At 37.1% G+C, this 18,564-nt stretch overlaps 2 protein-coding genes across 2 annotated transcripts; one reads left to right on the top strand and one right to left on the bottom strand.

Moving 5' to 3' along the window:
• LOC109235744 lies at positions 3,054 to 3,926 on the bottom strand. The gene has a single exon (XM_019401982.1). The coding sequence runs from the start codon at positions 3,924 to 3,926 to the stop codon at positions 3,054 to 3,056; it is 873 nt and encodes a 290-aa protein (XP_019257527.1).
• LOC109225915 (transcription factor MYB12-like) lies at positions 6,489 to 8,993 on the top strand. Its single transcript, XM_019390723.1, has 4 exons — positions 6,489 to 6,768; positions 6,879 to 7,008; positions 7,687 to 8,141; positions 8,290 to 8,993. Exons 1-4 carry the CDS (start codon positions 6,636 to 6,638, stop codon positions 8,823 to 8,825), a joined length of 1,254 nt encoding a protein of 417 aa, XP_019246268.1. The 5' UTR covers positions 6,489 to 6,635; the 3' UTR covers positions 8,826 to 8,993.

The raw sequence follows: 18,564 nt of genomic DNA, 5'->3' as shown, positions 1-18,564 counted from the left end.
AAAAGGGAGATTTCATGAATTGTACAGGATTAAAATTCCCACGTAAGATGAATCACATGTGAAATACGGTTATGAAAGCATGGTATCGCCCCAGGTGGATCAGTCTAATCATTTCAGATGTTCCCCGATGAGACGTGAGCCCTAGTGATTACGTAAGAGGTTTCAAGTTATCAGTGGTAGATTGTAGATCAATAATGAGGTAAATCAACAACGGATAGACAGAAGTCACAAAGTATAAGATGAGATTAGGTCGTCATTCTTAAGATGAACAGTAAAGAGTAAGCATTAAAGTACTTAGATTTATACATATGGGATAACAAACAAAAGTAACATGGAGTTTGGTGGCAGACCTCAGTAACGATAGATCGAAGTTAGAGTTATGGTACAATATGACCTACATAGATGCAGTAAAATCATGCGGATAGATAACCGGGCCGATGAAATAAGATATAGCAATATTCGTAAGTTCAACAAAGTACCGAGCGAAGAACTTCAGTATACCCATTGATGCTCAGAGGGACCTCTTATGAAGCTCTGTATATGTACACAAAGTGAATCCCAGAGATTGGCTAAAAGCTCGAGGAAAAAGGAGAGAAGAGTCGCATAGGCACACTTACAAGGTCAGAGTCGTACTGGCTGCATGATGGAAGCTAGCAACAATTACGAGATTGGAAGAATTACGACCACAAGTCATGGTGTGAGAAAGAGGCCTAAAAGGGGGAATGCACTGGCCTTTGGATTTATTCACAGAGCACTTGCCTAGATGGCAAGGAGAGTACTAAAGTATTCGCAAGAGCCATAGGTTATAAAAAAAATAAGTGCATCAGTCAACATTCGAGGGCGAATGTTCCAAAGTGGGGAATGATGTTACACCCCATGTTTTCGTACATAAAAATACGCCATAATTAAATTGATATAAGCTCGGAAATGAGATGTTACATCCTGCATTTTCGTACGTTAAAGTTTCGCCGTAAGTTATTCGATGTAAGCTCGGGAATGAGACTATTTGAGGTTATAAGCATTTATGTTATTTTCAAAACAAGTGAAGGTAAATTCGTGAAGGTGAGAGAGTAAGCGAATCGAAGAAAATGAATTTCGTCAAAGTTTGACATTTTGGAACAAAATACGGTATAAGCTATAATACCCGGTATTTATGGACTAGCGCCGTACAAGGTACCATATGGCCATGATAGTAAAGTGTACAAAGTATGTTAAAAGTGAGTAGTATTTTAAGTAGTTTAAGATAATTCTTAATTATGTGGATAAGTGGGTTAATTGATAATTTTGGTGGGAAGATTAACTAAGAAATTGAGATTTTGGATAAGGCCAAAAGAGCCCCAACGTGGCAGCCCACAACTCCAAGTTGATGATGTTAAGTCACCTTTCAATATGGCACAAAGTTGTGAAGCTTAGTAACACCAAGTATTCAAAGTGCGGCCCATAAAAAACCAACAAATTTAAGAGATTTCTTATCTCATTAAGGTGATGCTAAGCTCTCTTAGCTTACGGATGGAGTTCAATTTGTTTGGTGATGAGCTTACGGATGGAGTTCAAGCAATTTGTTTGAAACTTCATGATAAGATAAAGTGAGAGATTTGCGATTCTAAGAGAGCATGGTACAATTTTTCTCAAGAATATCATACGGATATTTTCCTACTTCGATTTGCCGTTACATGATTTGTCGCAATTGCCGTGTGTTAGAAGGATTATTAAGAGAATCGACTCAGGTATGTTAAGGCTATCCCTTTTTTCTTTTGGCATGATCTATACGACACAAACGAAACGAGCAAAAGCACAATTTCCATACATGACTTTATTCATAGAAATACTAGAGATGCTTATGTTCTTGATTCCTCATGTGTCATGTTATTCTATCATCTGTTCATGGGTCTCAGAAAATACGTAAGTTGATTAAGTTTATTCATGATATTAATAAAAGGAATAATGGTCTTATGACACTCCGAAAGATTTTATTGACGTACTTGTCATGCATTGCACTCATTTACATTGACCCGTGATGAGATGTCGTTGTATACGCGTGTGTGTATATATATATATATATATATATATATATATATATATATATATATATATACGCACCACCACCTGATCAGCTGGTGGCCGAGATGATATGATGGGATGCCCTCAGAGGCTTGATGATGTTATGAATGCATATACCCATACATGGTATGACATTTATACGCATATGCATGACATTATAATATTAAATGATTCATAGAGCTATTCAGATATACATGTTGAGTTTTTTACTCCATGTTTCTCTCATGTCTATTGTTTACTGATTTTCATTCCTTACATACTCGGTACATTATTTGTACTGACGTCCCTTTTGCCCGGGGATGCTGCGTTTCATGCCCGCGATTTCGATAGACAGGTTGAGAGTCCTCCAAGTAGGCTATCAGCTTAGTGGAAGGTGTTCGTGCGCTCCATTTGCTCCGGAGTTGCTTATTTGGTCTGTATAATTAGGACATGTATTGATTGGTATGGCCTGGGCCAGTCCCGACCTTTGTGATACTTATGTAATCTTAGAGGCTTGTAGATAGGTATCATGTATATGAATACTTGTATGGCCTTGTCGGCCTATGTTTTGAGTTTACAAATGATCATGTTGGCCTTATAGGCCTGTATGTTACATATGTGAGTTTTTATATTAGGCCGGGTCGTTCTATGTCGAGTATTTCCCCATGTTTTAATCTACGAATCTCACGATAGCCTCTCTGGCTCATTTACCTATGATAGTATGATTCGAAAGATATGTTACGTAGGTACTGGGTTGAGTAAGGTACCGGGTGCCCGTTGCGGTCATTCACATTAGTGAATTAGGTGAAAGTGCAAAAAGGGAGGGATTCTAACCCTCGGTAAACAAAAGCGCGGCCCATCGGTTTGGGTCGTGACAAGAATTAGCCTAAACATGAGATTGTTTTAGCAACATCATCAGCTGGGAGAATTGATCTTGTGTGAGACCACGAACCATTGAAATAGTACCAGATTCAGAAGATTTGACAGACTCAGAACACATATTAGAAGCCAAACTAGCAGGAGGGAGAATTGACTTCAACATGAGTTGCAGTCTTTCTACTTCCAGACCCTTTGTAAAATTTGAAATTAGGAGGATACCCATGTAGCTTGTAACACTTATCAATAATATGACCTGGTTTCTTACAATACTTGCACACAGGTGATTTCTGAGCATCAAAATTGACTTTGGAAGGAAATCCTTGTTTGGACACCCCAACATTGAAAGAAGCAGATGTAGGGAGAAATTGAGGATAGGTAGAAACCTGCCTCTGATTCTCACCTGACAACAAAATACTGTAAACAACGTTCACATAAGGGAATGGTTTAATCATAAAGATGTTACTCCTAGTCTGCACATATGTATCATTGAGACCCATCAAAAACTGATACACCTTTTGGACATCATCATCCTTCTGATAATCAAATTTAAACCCACAGTTGCTACAAGACCTGACTCTACTAATTGACAAAGCGTCAATTTCATCCCATAATTGCTTTATCTTATTGAAATATGAGGCAATATCAAGAGAGCCTTGAGAGATGTGAGCTAATTCCTTTTTAAGCTCAAATACTCTTGCAACATCTACTTGACCATATCTTTCCTCCAACTCACTCCAAATATCTTTGGCAAGTTCAGAGTACTCAACACTACGAGCAATGTCTTTGGACAAGGAGTTGGTTAACCATGAGACTACTAAATCGTTACACCTCTGCCACTGTCTCGCCAAGGGAGAACTGTCAGGAGGTTTAACTGAGGATCCATTTATGAAATCCAATTTATTTCTAACGGACAAGGCTACAAGAATAGTTCGTCTCCAACTACCGTACCCAGTGCCATCAAAAGGCACATGAACTAGTGAAGACCCCAACACATCAGATAGATGCATATAGAAAGGATGACATGGGCGAGTATAGTCGTCCTTATGAAACACAGAACGAGAAGACGTAGAGCGACCAGTAGGCAACTCAGATGGAGAACTATTGTCATTTTATACACAATCAATAGAAAATCTACACATGCAATAAAAAAGGAAGTGATTAGGGTTGCCAATTTCCTTCACAACCGAAAGGAACAACGGCTTTCTATAGAGGAACGAAGACGAAACCACGTCCAAACCCTAGCTGAAGCGTACCGGTGCAGAAATCTCCAAACCCTAGGTTAAGAAAGACTCCTCTGAAATTCCGATTCACTTCGGTTGAACAACAACACGAACAATCTCCACCAGAAAAACACGCGAATTTAAGCGTTATCACGGGAGAAATCAACGGAAAATTTTAAAAGAAGACAGATCGCCGCGGAAGAGCTAAACTCCGGCAAAATGCTCGAGGGTAACATCAGTCGATTTGTAATCACCCGATCTAACTAGATTTGGGCTCTGATACCATGATAAAGTTTGGATTCGAAGTAAATCTACGAGAAACTATCTAGGGTTAGAGAAATACGCAGCGAGAAAGAGAAGAAGCTTCTAGCTTCTGTCTTAGGAAAACTGAACTAATGAAATGTTCAATTACAAACGTGTACTATATGGGCCAAAAACTAAAACAGACTCAATGACTGAAACAAGTTCATAAATACAACTGTGGGTTTCTGGGCCCAATAACAAAAGCAGTAAAGGAAAAGAAAATAGACCCAATTTAAGTAATATTCTCCTTATACAACACAAAATCTGGCTCTCGTCATTCATGTTAGGCGTTTGTTCTAATTTTTTTATCATATTTGGCTAGTCATTTTTCTTATAGGAAAATGTTTGGACTTTTATAAATTGGGAATCCTTTATTCTCATTCAGTAGCATCCACAATGTATACATGATTTCAGAGCCTTATTTAGGGGGAGAATTTCAGTGTTTGCTTCTTCGAGGGTTGGTTTTTCGATATTTTGTACTATCTTTTTATAAGTGGATTGCCATACACTAATTCCGAAAAAATTGAAAAAGTTTCGGAAAAAATTGTATATCTTCAAATTTGGCTCCTGTCATTGATCAGGAGGGCAGGGACGGCAAAAAGGCAAACGAAAGGGCTACTGAAACAAGAGGAAAGAAACAAAAAAAAAGAAGGTTTTAAGCGAAAGAATTAATTGTAAAGCGAAAAAAGGGTTGTTGGATGTGGGCAGAGGTAGATGGAAACCAATAAAAGCGTTGATGGCATAGGGGGCTATTAGTAATATAATCACATCAATATATTTTCAAATGACAACACAAAGAAAAAAGGCTAAGAAATGGTGTAAGAGGGACAATCAACGTGGGAGATGGAAGCCCCGTCACAAGGCTCTCGACGATAGATGAGCCACGACTCAGCTTTCAGGCTATTCAGTACGTGTCTTCGTTTAACACCACACACGACTTCCTATTCTCTCTGTCTCTTTCAACGTCTTTCATATGAAGTAATTGTACAAATTTTACCTTTCTCCGTCCCCGTCAGACTCTCCACACTGTCACTGACACTTTTTTTGGACATCCGATATTATTAAAATGGTGTTTAACTTTAGGTACTGCTAAATATTCATATAGTTAGATTGCTTACCATTTTATAACAGGTTAAATTAGTACTATATAATAACGCATATGCAGAGGTGGAGCCAGGATTTCAAGCTTATGGGTTCGGGATTCTAATCGTTTTAAGTTACTGGGTTCTAACTTAATAATTTATACATATTCAATGAAATTTTTAAGACAAATACAAGGTTCGAACTAAAGTTACTGGGTTCGGTCGAACCCGCTGACCGCACTCTAGCTCCGCCTCTGCGCATATGTATTTTATTAAGAGTTTCTTTATTTAGGAGCGTGGCAAAATCAATCCATTGTATCCTGCTCAAACCGTCAAAGTTTAAAAGATTAAGATATGATTAATTTATTAATTTGAACCTATAAATTGAATTCGAAATGATACATCAAACTATTGAATCATAAAGAATCGAGTGGTGTACACTGATGGTTATAATACAACCAAAATCCAAATATACCACATTTCTATTTGGAGACCGAGAGTTTTGTTAATTAGAAAGCATTTAGGTTAATAAGCCAAAAAAAATATTAGCTTCACTTTTTTTCTTTTCAAAAGGTAAAACAAGAAAAAGAGGGGAAGTTGAAGCATATTGAGTAAGTTGTATTATGATTAAGCTAGTGTTTGAAAATAGATTTGGTTGAAACTTGAAAAAAAAAATAATGAAATTGTATAGAAAAATAATTTTTGGAAATTAAAATTGTGTTCGAACATGCATTTTATTTGAAAAAAGTTAAAATTTTTTTGACCGGAAAACAAAAAAATTTCCCAAAAATTGCCCGAAACAAGTTTTTGGAAATTTCAATTTTTTTTTTTTCAAAATCTGATCTTAGCTTACGTTGCATCCCTTTTAGCGAAGAGTGACATGCATGAAAGCTCTAATAAGTCAACCTTTGCAACGTAAAAGTCCACACAATACTAGAATAAGGGCAAAAGTAAAGAGTAAGCCGGGGAAGAGAGAGTAGGTCTTAGGTGTGGGGCTCAGTTATTTCTGCCGTCTCTCTATTTATTGGCATTGATTTTGGGGCAAATTGTCTTGTTTCCACTTGCCACTTTGCCAATAACCAGAGAGTGGTTTTCTCCTGTCATACTACCAATGGGAAGAGCACCTTGTTGTGAGAAAGTGGGTCTCAAAAGAGGCAGATGGACTGCAGAAGAAGATGAAATTCTCACTAAATATATTCAAACTAACGGCGAAGGCTCTTGGAGATCATTACCCAAAAATGCTGGTACGTACGACCTTAGCTTTTTCAATACCATTTTCTTCTAATGAACCTTACATCCTGCACTTAAATTTTCTTTATTTTAAGTTTATAATTTGTTTTGTTGTGTTTTGAAGGCTTACTTAGATGTGGAAAGAGTTGCCGACTGAGATGGATTAATTACTTGAGGTCTGATTTGAGGAGAGGTAACATAACTTCTGAAGAGGAAGACATAATCATCAAGTTGCATGCAACTTTGGGTAACAGGTATTTCCCCAACGTAAACGACTTAATGATAGCAACTACACACTGGTAAATGAAAAAATCAATGCTACTTCTATTTCATTTTACATGACTTTATTTTCATTTTAGTCTATACAACAAAAGAATAAGAGCTTCAACTATTTAATTTTAAACTTAGATGATACGGCATGTTTATAACGAGTTTCAATCATTTTTCTTTTTTTCTGAAATTTGTCCATAAAACAGAAAGGGAGATCAGAGTACTTTTTTTCTTTCATTTTATGTTGCTCCATTTTATACTCTTTTGCTTGAAAAAAACGAAAAAAAGAAGGGCATGAGAGTTCCGGACACTTATATGGCATTTTTTTGTACATCCTTTTGTGCTGACGAATAAGTTAAATAAATTGGTCCCCGCCAGTTCAATAATCCTTGTGTTTTCACATGACGAGTGACACATGCTTTCGACCCTTTCTTCAACCTTTTCTATTATTAGTTCTATAGCAGCTTTGGTCTGAGTCGGTGTGACTAAAATTAGCAGTGACAATTTAATTTAGAAAAATGGTACTCCTATAAAGAAGAAAGATAGTAAGAAAAAGAAGAAAAAGCTACGTTTGTTAGTCGAGACATTATATATGATGATGAACATGCTATCTTTCTAATATTTTCTAGTGTCAGCTAATTCTATTATTACTATAATTGCAGATGGTCTCTAATAGCGGGACATTTACCAGGTAGAACAGACAATGAGATTAAAAACTACTGGAACTCTCATCTAAGCAGAAAAGTTGAAAGCTTAAGGATTCCAAGCGACGAAAAGCTGCCTCAAGCTGTAGTTGATTTGGCTAATAAAGGAACTTTGAACCCTATCAAATGTAGAGTTGGCACAACAAGCCGACCCACAATAAAGAAAAACAGAACTTTAAAAAAGTCTGCTTCAAGTTTGTCAGAGCCTAAGAAGCCTAAAGAAAGTAGTGAACCTTTTAGTTCAATAGTTCCTATGCCCTCAACTCCAAACATGGAAAAAGAGGCCTTATCTAGCTCTATTAGCTCATGGCTAGACGGAAATGCCATGGATTCCATGCAAGAAGAGGTAGCAAACGTAGCTGCGCCAAATCCTTGGTCAGGGTCTAGAGTGGTCCAGAGCAACCTTAGTTCAGGTTAGTACTTAAACTATTCGATAAAATATTACTTTTAATTACTTATTTTGTAACACGTGAATTTAAGCTTTTCTCATGAGTCAAACACGTAAAAATATCTAAGAGCTCTTGTCTGGTATCATGTTAAGTTATATTTTGTCTTTAACAGATAATGGGATGGAATGGCTTGACGAAATTATGCCAATGGTCATGGACGATCAAGATATGGACCCAAATGAATTCATTTTGACTTGTTTAGACAACGGGCAAGGAGAATGCCCAGAAAAAGTAACCAACGAGGCAGAAAGTAACTGCGGGACCACGAACAGAATCAATGAACATAACGACAAAGATCACGATAATAAAATGGTATCAAGTGAAGATACACAACTGGAGAGTAGTCCAGCGAGTAAAGCTGTATCATTAAATAGTCTGAAAGATGTACAAGAGAATAGCAACGAAACGAAATTATTTATGGAAGATAGTACAGTTGAATGGGATTGGCAAGAGATAGCTGAAGACAGTAGAGAAGTATGGTCATGGGAAGAAACAGGGCAAGACATTAATCACAGTTGGCCGCTGTGGGATAATACTGACACTGAGTTACTTCAAAATTGCACGAATGAAATAACGGTGGAAATGGATTCCGTGCTGCACAGTGAAAACCAAAACCATAGTGCCCTTGTCGCTTGGCTTTTGTCTTAGCTGCTTCTGATTTGATGCGAAATGGCACTGCTTTTCATCAGTTTGTAACTAGGATAGACGTCCGAAATTTGAGAGCACTCTGCAGCATAGAACATGACTGTCTTTTGGATTTGTGTAGCATATTTTTACTGTGGAATGCCCAGTTATGTACATATTTTAAGTTTCGTGCATGTTGCCTTGAAATAGTTTATATTTTCGAACTATAAATGAACCTATTTAACAAACACTAGTAATTACTATAATTTGATAATAATTATAAATATTAACCTGCTTTAATTAATAAACTAAATTACACTGATAAACTAAACAATTGTTCCAAAGTGTATAACTTAAGCGTTTAAGTTAACCGTGAGATCACCTTTACCTCTTGTAGTAAGTTCTAATTTATTATTTTAAAATTACAAATCTCATATTTTAATTTTTAAAGAGACTTACAAGTACATATTCTTTTTGGCTGACTTGATACTTAAAAAAATTCTTTTAACTGTTGGTATATAATGCTTAAACTAATAATAACTTAAATGATTTATGTGTACAAATGTTGTCCGTGATTGCATGCTTGACTATATATATAGGTAGATTACTGCACCTCGTGGAATATAATGCTGGAACTTAACTATCAACAGATATAGGGTGATTTCACATTTTCACGAGTCAAAGTATAGTATATATTCTTGAGATAGATTGAATGGACTACGAAAATAACGTCTCATTTTTCGTTTTGCTTCTTCTGTTTTTCTTTCTTTTTGAAAAATAAAGAAGATATATCTAAAAGTAGATGATCAAAATCCAGACGGCACTAATATAATTCTCTCCCTTTTACTTGCGAGTTTATTTCACCACATGGTCGGAACATAAATTATACTCGTTGCTAAAGTATTACAAAACTATTTTCATGTTATTAAATGCACTGGACAATGCGTTACTTCCATGAACCCTCTCAGCGAAATCTTGCAAAGCACCCTCGAAAGTTGATTTTTCAGCAAGCTCTTTTGAGAGTTTCAGACTTAAAGATCGAAAGAAGACCAGCTTGGAAACTTGTGAGAAACCTGAGTAGAAATGACAGTGAACAGCTTGGGGGAGAAACTCAAAGTGACTAAATTAATTAGTGTCATCAAAAGTTGCACGGAAGGGCAGCCCGTCGGGAGAAGAGCCATACCCCAAGGGGTGTCACGTAGACACAGAGGCAGACCTACTTTTACAGTAGAGGGGAAACCGGCCTCCGATAATTTCAAAAAAAAAAAAAAAAAAACTCTATAAATATATCTTAAATAATAAATATATATTTAATTGGCACTCTAAGACTCAAAACTTAGGCAGTTGCATTGCGCTGCCTTGGTTCGATTCCTTCTCCAAAAATTTTATTCGATAGTGGTGCCCCGTCACTTTCAAATCCTGGGTACGCTTCTATGCAGACAACCTAACCTAATGCAAGCTAGCATTAACGGTTGTTTCTACAGCTTGAACCGACCTATATGTCACAAATTACATAAACTATTAAGTAGTAGTAATATTTAATGGACCAAAAGAATGTGTTTACTACTCCTTCAATCTCAATGTCGTCCAATTTAATCCTAAAGTAGTGATATTCTAAATTGCTTACCTAACTAAAGTGCTAGTAATGCACTTCATGTCGTTTTAGCTTTTAATTTGTTGTGTGTGATCAATGTTTGAGCAATGCTTTCTATGCAGTTTCTTAATTTACAAAACTTCAGTTTTCTTTTTGAAATATCAGTTAGCTACACTTTTCGAAATCACATGAAGCATGAGATGGAGTGAATTTGAGTTGTAACTTAGTGCAGATAAGTTTTTACTGTATTTTATCTCGATAGTAAATATCTAATCCTAACCACTTTTTTGTTTTTGGATTTAACCTATATATGATTATAAAAAGTTTTATACTATAGGCGGAGGCGGATTAGGATTTCTTCAACATGGGTGCACCGAAGTAGAAAAAAGTATAATGGAAATTAATCTCTATTCCTCTAAAGGTAAATAACCCAATATTCAACCAAGTACACCATTCAGTCTTTTTGGATCATGGATGCCAATAGATAAAATTAGACAAATTCGAAAAAATACGTACGCAAAATACCTAGTTTGACGGAGAGATCATGAGTTCACATTTGGGCAAAAAATTTTTCCCCTGGCTATAGGTGTCGTCTTATTTCTAGGTTGCTGCTTTAGCTGCGCCAACTCCCTGCGTTGCATTTACGAGCCCGTTTGAAATTAGTATAGACAAACAAAAAAGTAGTACTGAATAGGGTTAACTTTCTTCCATAGTTGGCGTGAAAGAAAGGTCCCATGCCACATGTTGAAGCGCGCAGATCATATGTACAATAACACATGTAGGACAGTGGCATTTGGTACTATGTGTTATGCTATCACACCTAGAATATTCTGTCATGAGCTCGGTATCAAACATAAATCTTCAAAAATGAAACATAAATCTTCAAAACTGACTTATAAAAATCACATCACTCGTTTATTAATTTCTATGCTGGAAACCTCATGGCTGACATGACAAAAGTGTAACCACCGGACTTGGCTTGTACGTGCCAGCAGGCACAACGAGGAGTAGTTTTTATGGTGATGCATTCTTTGGACACCGAGGAATGTACCTTGGAATCTCTCCATTCTTACAATCCAGTTAAAAATGAATGAAACACTATATTTTCCTTTTGCTATTTGACTCGAATTTAAATTAGTCCGATATTATATTGCAAATAACGAATGCGTAAGGAAAACAGGAAGTTTTCTAAACCGGGCCAAAGCACTTGGTAGTGTTGTTGTTACTACTATACTCAGACAAAAAGGAAAAACAACCACATGTTATCCATAAATTAAGTACTACCAAAAATGTAATTAATTCTTTAGTTAAGTATGCTAAAATATGGTGGACTATTCTAGAGAGGCAAGATGTGATTGAAAAGGAGCAAATCTACAGTTCTATTCCTTTGTAACAGTCGATATATACAAGAGTGTAATGAAGAAGAAAGAAGCTAATGACTAATCTACCTTAACTTACAATTAACAACTTTAACCACCCTCTAACTAACTAAATAATTAAGTCACATGTACAACACATGACATATCATTATATGCCCCTCAAGCTGGAAGGTGCAAAACATTGAACGCTTCAAGTTTGCCAAGTAAATGAACATTTTGAGTAGTCTCTAATGCTTTGGTTAATAAGTCTGCCCGCTGCTCCTTAGTACTAACATGCACTGCCTTTAACTATTCCTTTCATTATTTTGTCTCGAATGAAATGACAATCGATCTCTATATGCTTAGTTCTTTCGTGAAGCACATGATTTTCTCAAGTTGAATGGCTGACTTGTCAGCATTGAAAACTGTGACTGGTTGTGTTATGTCTACACCTAGCTCCTTGAATAGACCAAGTAACCATGTTACTTCAGCAATACTTGCAGTCATACTTCTGTAGTCTGCCTCTGCTGTGCTCCTTGAAACAATCTGTTGCTTCTTTGACTTCCAAGAAATCATTGAATCTCCAAAACTTATGAATAACCAATAACAGATCTTCTAGTGTTAAGGCATGTAGTCTAGTCAGAGTCACACCAGCATGCGAGTTTTTCTGCATAATCAGATTTCATTAAAACTCCCAATCCTGGAGCATTCTTCAATTACTTCACAACTGTTAAGGCAACATCCCAGTGAGACCTTTTTGGTGCTTGCATGAACTGACTTAATACATGCACTGCATAGTTGATGTCAGGCCTTGTTATAGTAACATATAAAAGCTTCCGAATTACTCTCTGATATGCATTGATGTTCTGTAGAGGCACATCTCCTGTAATTCCATTTGCTAGGTCATATTCTATTGAGGCATGCAGTCTAGTCAGAGTCACACCAGCATGTGAATTTTTATGCATAATCAGATTTCATTAAAACTCCCAGTCCTGGAGCATTCTTCAATTACTTCACAACTGTTAAGGCAACATCCCAGTGAGACCTTTTTGGTGCTTGCATGAACTGACTTAATACATGCACTGCATAGTTGATGTCAGGACTTGTTATAGTAACATACAAAAGCTTCCGAATTACTCTGTCATATGCATTGATGTTCTGTAGAGGCACATCTCCTGTAATTCCATTTGCTTGGTCATATTCTATTGAGGCTAATTTTGAAGTCACTTCCAGTGGTGTACATGCAGGTTTATCTCCACTCAATCCCATATCTGATATTAATTCTAGCACATGTTTTCTTTGATTCAGCAACACTCCACTTTTAGATCTTAGGACCTCAATTCCTAGGAAGTATTTAAGCTCTCCTAGATCTTTCACCTTGAAACTCTGATGTAGTATGTCTTTAGCCTTCTTGATCAGGACTGGACCGGTACCTGTGATAAGGAGATCATCCATTTATACAAGAAATGACCACTATCCCTTCGTGGCTCCTTAGTGTGAACAGTGAATAATCATGATGGCTTTGTACAAAACTTGTTTTTAGTAGAGCTTCAGTTAACTTGATATTCCAATGTCGTGAAGCCTGCTTAAGCCCATATAGGGATTTCAAAAGCTTGAACAATTTATCCTCTCCTTGTCTTCTGAACCCTTCAGGTAACTCCATATATACTTTTTCATATAAATCTCTTTGTAAGAATGCATTATAAATGTCCATTTGAAACAAGCCCCAACCTCTTGAGGCAGCCAATGAAATATGAGACCCCATAGTGACCATTTTTGCCACTAGTGAGAAGGTATTATGTTCCTCTAGTCCTTCCCTTTGGCTATGCCCTTTTGCAACCAATCTAACCTTAAATCTCTCTACTTCTTCATCTGCTTTCAACTTAATCTTGTACACCCATTTTGAACCAACAATGTTCTTTCCTTCTGGCAGATCCCCTATCTCCCATGTGTTGTTTCCTTCTAATGCCTTCACTTATTGCTTCATGAATTCTATCCACCTATTGGCTTTCACAGCTTCTCTGAATGTTTGTGTCTTAGTCAGCTGAGAGAACTTAGCTAAGTAGCACTGATAACTTGAGCTAGTATGATCAGAACCCAAATAATTTGAGATAGGATAGTTGCATCATGTGTTCTTCTTAGCTACTCCCCCCGTTTCAATTTAGATGAGGTAGTTTGACTCGGCACGGAGTTTAAAAAAAAGACTTTTGAAACTTGTGGTCTTAAAAGCTTAAAGAGTAAAAGCTTTGTGGGGTCATGATATTTGTATGGTTATAAAAGCTTCTCATTAAGGGTAAAATGTGTATAACGAAAAGTTTAAAGTTGAATTATTTCCAAATTTAATAATGTGTCATTTATTTTAGAACAAACAAAAAAGGAAAGTACCTCATCTAATTTGAAATAGAGGGAGTATTGCATAATCCTACATCCATATTAGTTCTTGGGCCCTCCTAGTAGATTTCCTATCAGGCCTTAAGCTTATGTCACATTCACCTTCCTACTGGTTATTTGTGATTGGATCTTCCAGTGTATCATTCTGCTATCTTCATGAATTCTTGCAGTGTTCATCTCCTGCATAGCTGATGAAGTCTCCTGTAAATCATTCTGCCTGCTATTAGTGTTCATTTCCTGTAGAGCTGATGAGTTCTCCTGCAAGCCACCCTGCCTGTTATCCTGCATACCCACTTCTCCCTCTATTGAGGTTGAAGCATTTGTATCCTGCAGGACATTGAGTGGATGTGTATGTAAGGGAGAAAACTGCAATGAACCCAACTCTGCACACTCCTAAGTGACTGAGTTATTCTCATTCTTCTTAGCAAATGGGAACTCTGATTCTCTGAACACAACATCTCTGCTTGTAGATAATTGTCTTGTGAGTGGATCAAGTATAATATAACCTTTTTGTGTTTCAGAGCACCCCGTAAGAATCGCTACTCTGGCCCTTTCTGCAAACTTGTCTCCCTTGACTAAATTTGTTGCATAGCTAAGGCATCATACAACTCTCAAATGTGCAATGTTAGCTCTCTTGTGGTATAAAAGTTCATATGGAGTCTTGCCCCCTAGAACATTGAATGGTAGCCTATTAATCAGATACATTGATGTTTTAACACACATTCTCCAGTATTTGATTGGGATTGATACCTAAAACTTTAAAGCCCTTGCAGTGTCAAGTATATGTATGTTTTTTCTCTCCACTATGCCATTCTGCTGTGGAGTATAAGGGCAGCTACTCTGATAAATTACACCAAGACTAGTTAACAACTCTGAACATTGTGCATTAAAGAACTCAAACCCATTGTTTGATCTTATCACTTTAACTATAACACCAAATTGATTTTGAACCATAGTAAAAAATTATTTTATTGCTACTACTACTTCAGATTATAACTTTAGAAAAAATACCCATGTATACATAAATGATCACCCGCAATTGTTAAGAAATGCTTCTTGTCAAAGGTAGCAATTTTATAAGGTTTGTTTTGCTAAGGGACATACCAGACAACTATCCTATGACATATTATTTTCTTTATTATGTAATCCTACTATATGTTTCATTACTGACAAGGAAGGATGGCCCAGCCTGCTGCGCCATAAGCTATATGATCCTTTGTTCATCATACTCACAACATTGAGTGCCTTTATTCTACTACCCAGTCCTCTGAGTACATATAATCCTCCTCTTTCTCGACCAATCCCCTGCACCTTGCCATTCCAAAGATTCTGAAAGACACAAAAATCAGGAAAGAAAATGGCATTACAATTTAGCTCCCTGGTTAACTTTGCTACTGACAATAGGTTAAACTTGAAGTTTGGAACATAAAATACATCTCTAATTGTCCTCCTATCTAATAAGGTTGCACTACTAATATGAGTAATGTCAGACTTTTCTCCAGTAGGGATGTGTACTCTATCTCTGTTAGTCTTCTCTATGCATTTAGTATTTGATAACAATTCTAAATCAGAAGTAATGTGATGGGTAGAACCTAAGTCTATGACCCGCTCCTTTCCTTTTGATTTTTTTTTTTGTGAATATGGTCATCAAACAGTTAATTAAACCTGTGCCCACCATATTAGCATTGATGCTCTCCGACATATTTGTTCAACAAACTCTGAATCTGAATATATTAATCATTAGTGAAGTAGTGATATCCCGTACTTTCAGCAGCTCTATAAGAACTATCTCCATTCCCTTGCATAGATGATGAAGACACATCTCACTGTCATGAGTTCTCTTCTCCAACCACCTAGTTTACCAGTACCATTACCACTAGGTTTGCCATCACCAATACCATTCCATCAATTTGGATTTCCAGTACCATAATTCTGCTGCCAGCCTCCTTGATTTTCATTTCTTCACCATATCTTCTCTTTAGGACAAAATCAGCAGGATAGCCAATAAGCTTGTAACAATTTTGTTTGGTGTGTCCTTTTAAATGGCAGTATTCACACTGAAGAAGTTGTTTTCTTCCTCTACCTCTTCCTTCTTGCATAGCTTGTGGTTCTGTCCCGTTAGTTACCATGTTCACACCAACTGTTTGTTGGCTTTCATCTTGAATAGTCATGGCATAGGCTTGGTTTAGGCTAGGTGCAGTGGTTTTCATGAGAATTTATATTCTCGCATGATTATAAGAATCCTCCAGACCAGATAAAAACTATATAACTCTCTATTGATGCAAATGCTCCATGTGATCCTTCGATTTCTCACAGCAATTAGTACCTGGAACTAAAACATCATACTCATTCCATAGTTCATTTAATTTCAATAAATACACATAAATAGAACTAGTTCCTTATGACAAAGTCGCAATTTTGCGATGCAATTGAGAAATCATAACACGATTTATCTTGTTAAACCTTCACGCAAATTCTCCCACACGAGGTGTGCATCAGATGCATATACAACTCCACCTAAAAGTTCTGAGGCCACATTGTTCATGATCCATGAAAGAACAATGGTGTCACGACCCAAACCGAAGGGTCACGGCAGGCACTTGGTACCTTACTCAACCGAGTACCAACGTAACATGTCTTTCTTATTGTATTATTATGGGTAAATGGGCCAAAAGGGCCTTCATGAGATAACTAGAATAAAATATAAGGAATACTAGACATAGGACAACCCAACATGATATAGAAACTTATACATATGACATACGGTCCTATAAGGCCGACATGATCATTTGTAAACTCAAAACATAGGCCGACAAGGCCACACAAGTATCCATATACCTGACATTTGTCTACAAGCCTCTAAGAGTACATAAACGTCATAAAGGCGGGATTGGGCCCCGCCATACCAATCAATACATGTTCAAATCATACTGACCAGATAGGTAACTCCGGAGCAAGTGGAGTGTACCAACACCTTCCGCTGAGCTGATAGCCTACTAGAAGGACTGTCGACCTGTCTATCTGGACCTGCGGGCATGAAATGCAGTGTCCCTAGGTAAAAGGGACGTCAGTACAAATAAAGTATCGAGTATGTAAGGAATGAAAGCAGTATATAAAAGACATGAAAGAATATGGAGTAAAGAACTCAACTTGTATGTCTGAATAGCTCTATGAATCACGAAACATTTATAATATCATGCATGTGCGTTTAAATGTCACATCATGCATAGGTATACGCGTACATAACATCATCAAGCCTCTGAGGTCATCCCATCATATCATCTCACCCTCCGTGGGCGAAATCATCAACGTATACCAGCTGATCAGGTGATGGTGCGTATATAACGCCATAACCATTCCCCATACCCAATATACATATACTATACGCGTATATAACGCCATCTGGTAGTGGGTCAATATACATGTGTAAATGAATGAAATGCATAATGAAGTAAGTCACTAAGATCTCTCGGAGTGTCATGAGACCCATGAACAGAAGATATGATAGTTGGACACATGGGAAATCAAGAACATAGGCAACCCTAGTTCTAAGAATAGAATCATTTGTGAAAGTTGCGTGCTTGCTTGTTTTGTTGTATATTATGGATCATGCCAAAAGGAAAGAAGGGATGGCCTTAACATACCTAAAGTCGTCAACGCAACACAACAACAAGCTATGACAACTAGTGCACCAACCCTATAACAAAGAAATACATATACAACTTAGATGGCTGTCACGACCCCAGCTCACCCTCCATGAACATGTTGTGATGGCACCTAGTTCCTACAACTAGGTAAGCCTATCAATTCGAAAATAACAACTTAACCTGCGAAATGGTTAAATAAGGCTAAACATATTAAAATATTAACTGCATATAAGGTCGCTCGGCCTATACAACCCAAAAGAAATGCGGAAGTCTACAATCAATCCAAACCCGGANTGAATGGCTGACTTGTCAGCATTGAAAACTGTGACTGGTTGTGTTATGTCTACACCTAGCTCCTTGAATAGACCAAGTAACCATGTTACTTCAGCAATACTTGCAGTCATACTTCTGTAGTCTGCCTCTGCTGTGCTCCTTGAAACAATCTGTTGCTTCTTTGACTTCCAAGAAATCATTGAATCTCCAAAACTTATGAATAACCAATAACAGATCTTCTAGTGTTAAGGCATGTAGTCTAGTCAGAGTCACACCAGCATGCGAGTTTTTCTGCATAATCAGATTTCATTAAAACTCCCAATCCTGGAGCATTCTTCAAGTACTTCACAACTGTTAAGGCAACATCCCAGTGAGACCTTTTTGGTGCTTGCATGAACTGACTTAATACTTGCACTAGCACTACGTTGTATGTCAGGCCGTTCGTTATTAGTAACTAACTATAAAAGACTTCCGTAACTTAACTCTCTGATATTGCATTG

The sequence above is a fragment of the Nicotiana attenuata genome, chromosome 1 (assembly GCF_001879085.1).
Source record: "Nicotiana attenuata strain UT chromosome 1, NIATTr2, whole genome shotgun sequence".
Classification (NCBI taxonomy): Eukaryota; Viridiplantae; Streptophyta; class Magnoliopsida; order Solanales; family Solanaceae; genus Nicotiana; species Nicotiana attenuata.
Note: the sequence above shows the minus strand (reverse complement) of the source record. Positions and strands in the feature narration are given on the sequence as shown.

Bases quoted from the DNA above. Each gene is read 5' to 3' on its own strand.
- LOC109225915 (XM_019390723.1), top strand. From the start codon at position 6,636: ATGGGAAGAGCACCTTGTTGTGAGAAAGTGGGTCTCAAAAGAGGCAGA. The intron at 6,769-6,878 runs GTACGTACGACC...TGTGTTTTGAAG, and splicing joins ATCATTACCCAAAAATGCTG to GCTTACTTAGATGTGGAAAG. The intron at 7,009-7,686 runs GTATTTCCCCAA...CTATAATTGCAG, and splicing joins CATGCAACTTTGGGTAACAG to ATGGTCTCTAATAGCGGGAC.
- LOC109235744 (XM_019401982.1), bottom strand. From the start codon at position 3,926: ATGCATCTATCTGATGTGTTGGGGTCTTCACTAGTTCATGTGCCTTTT.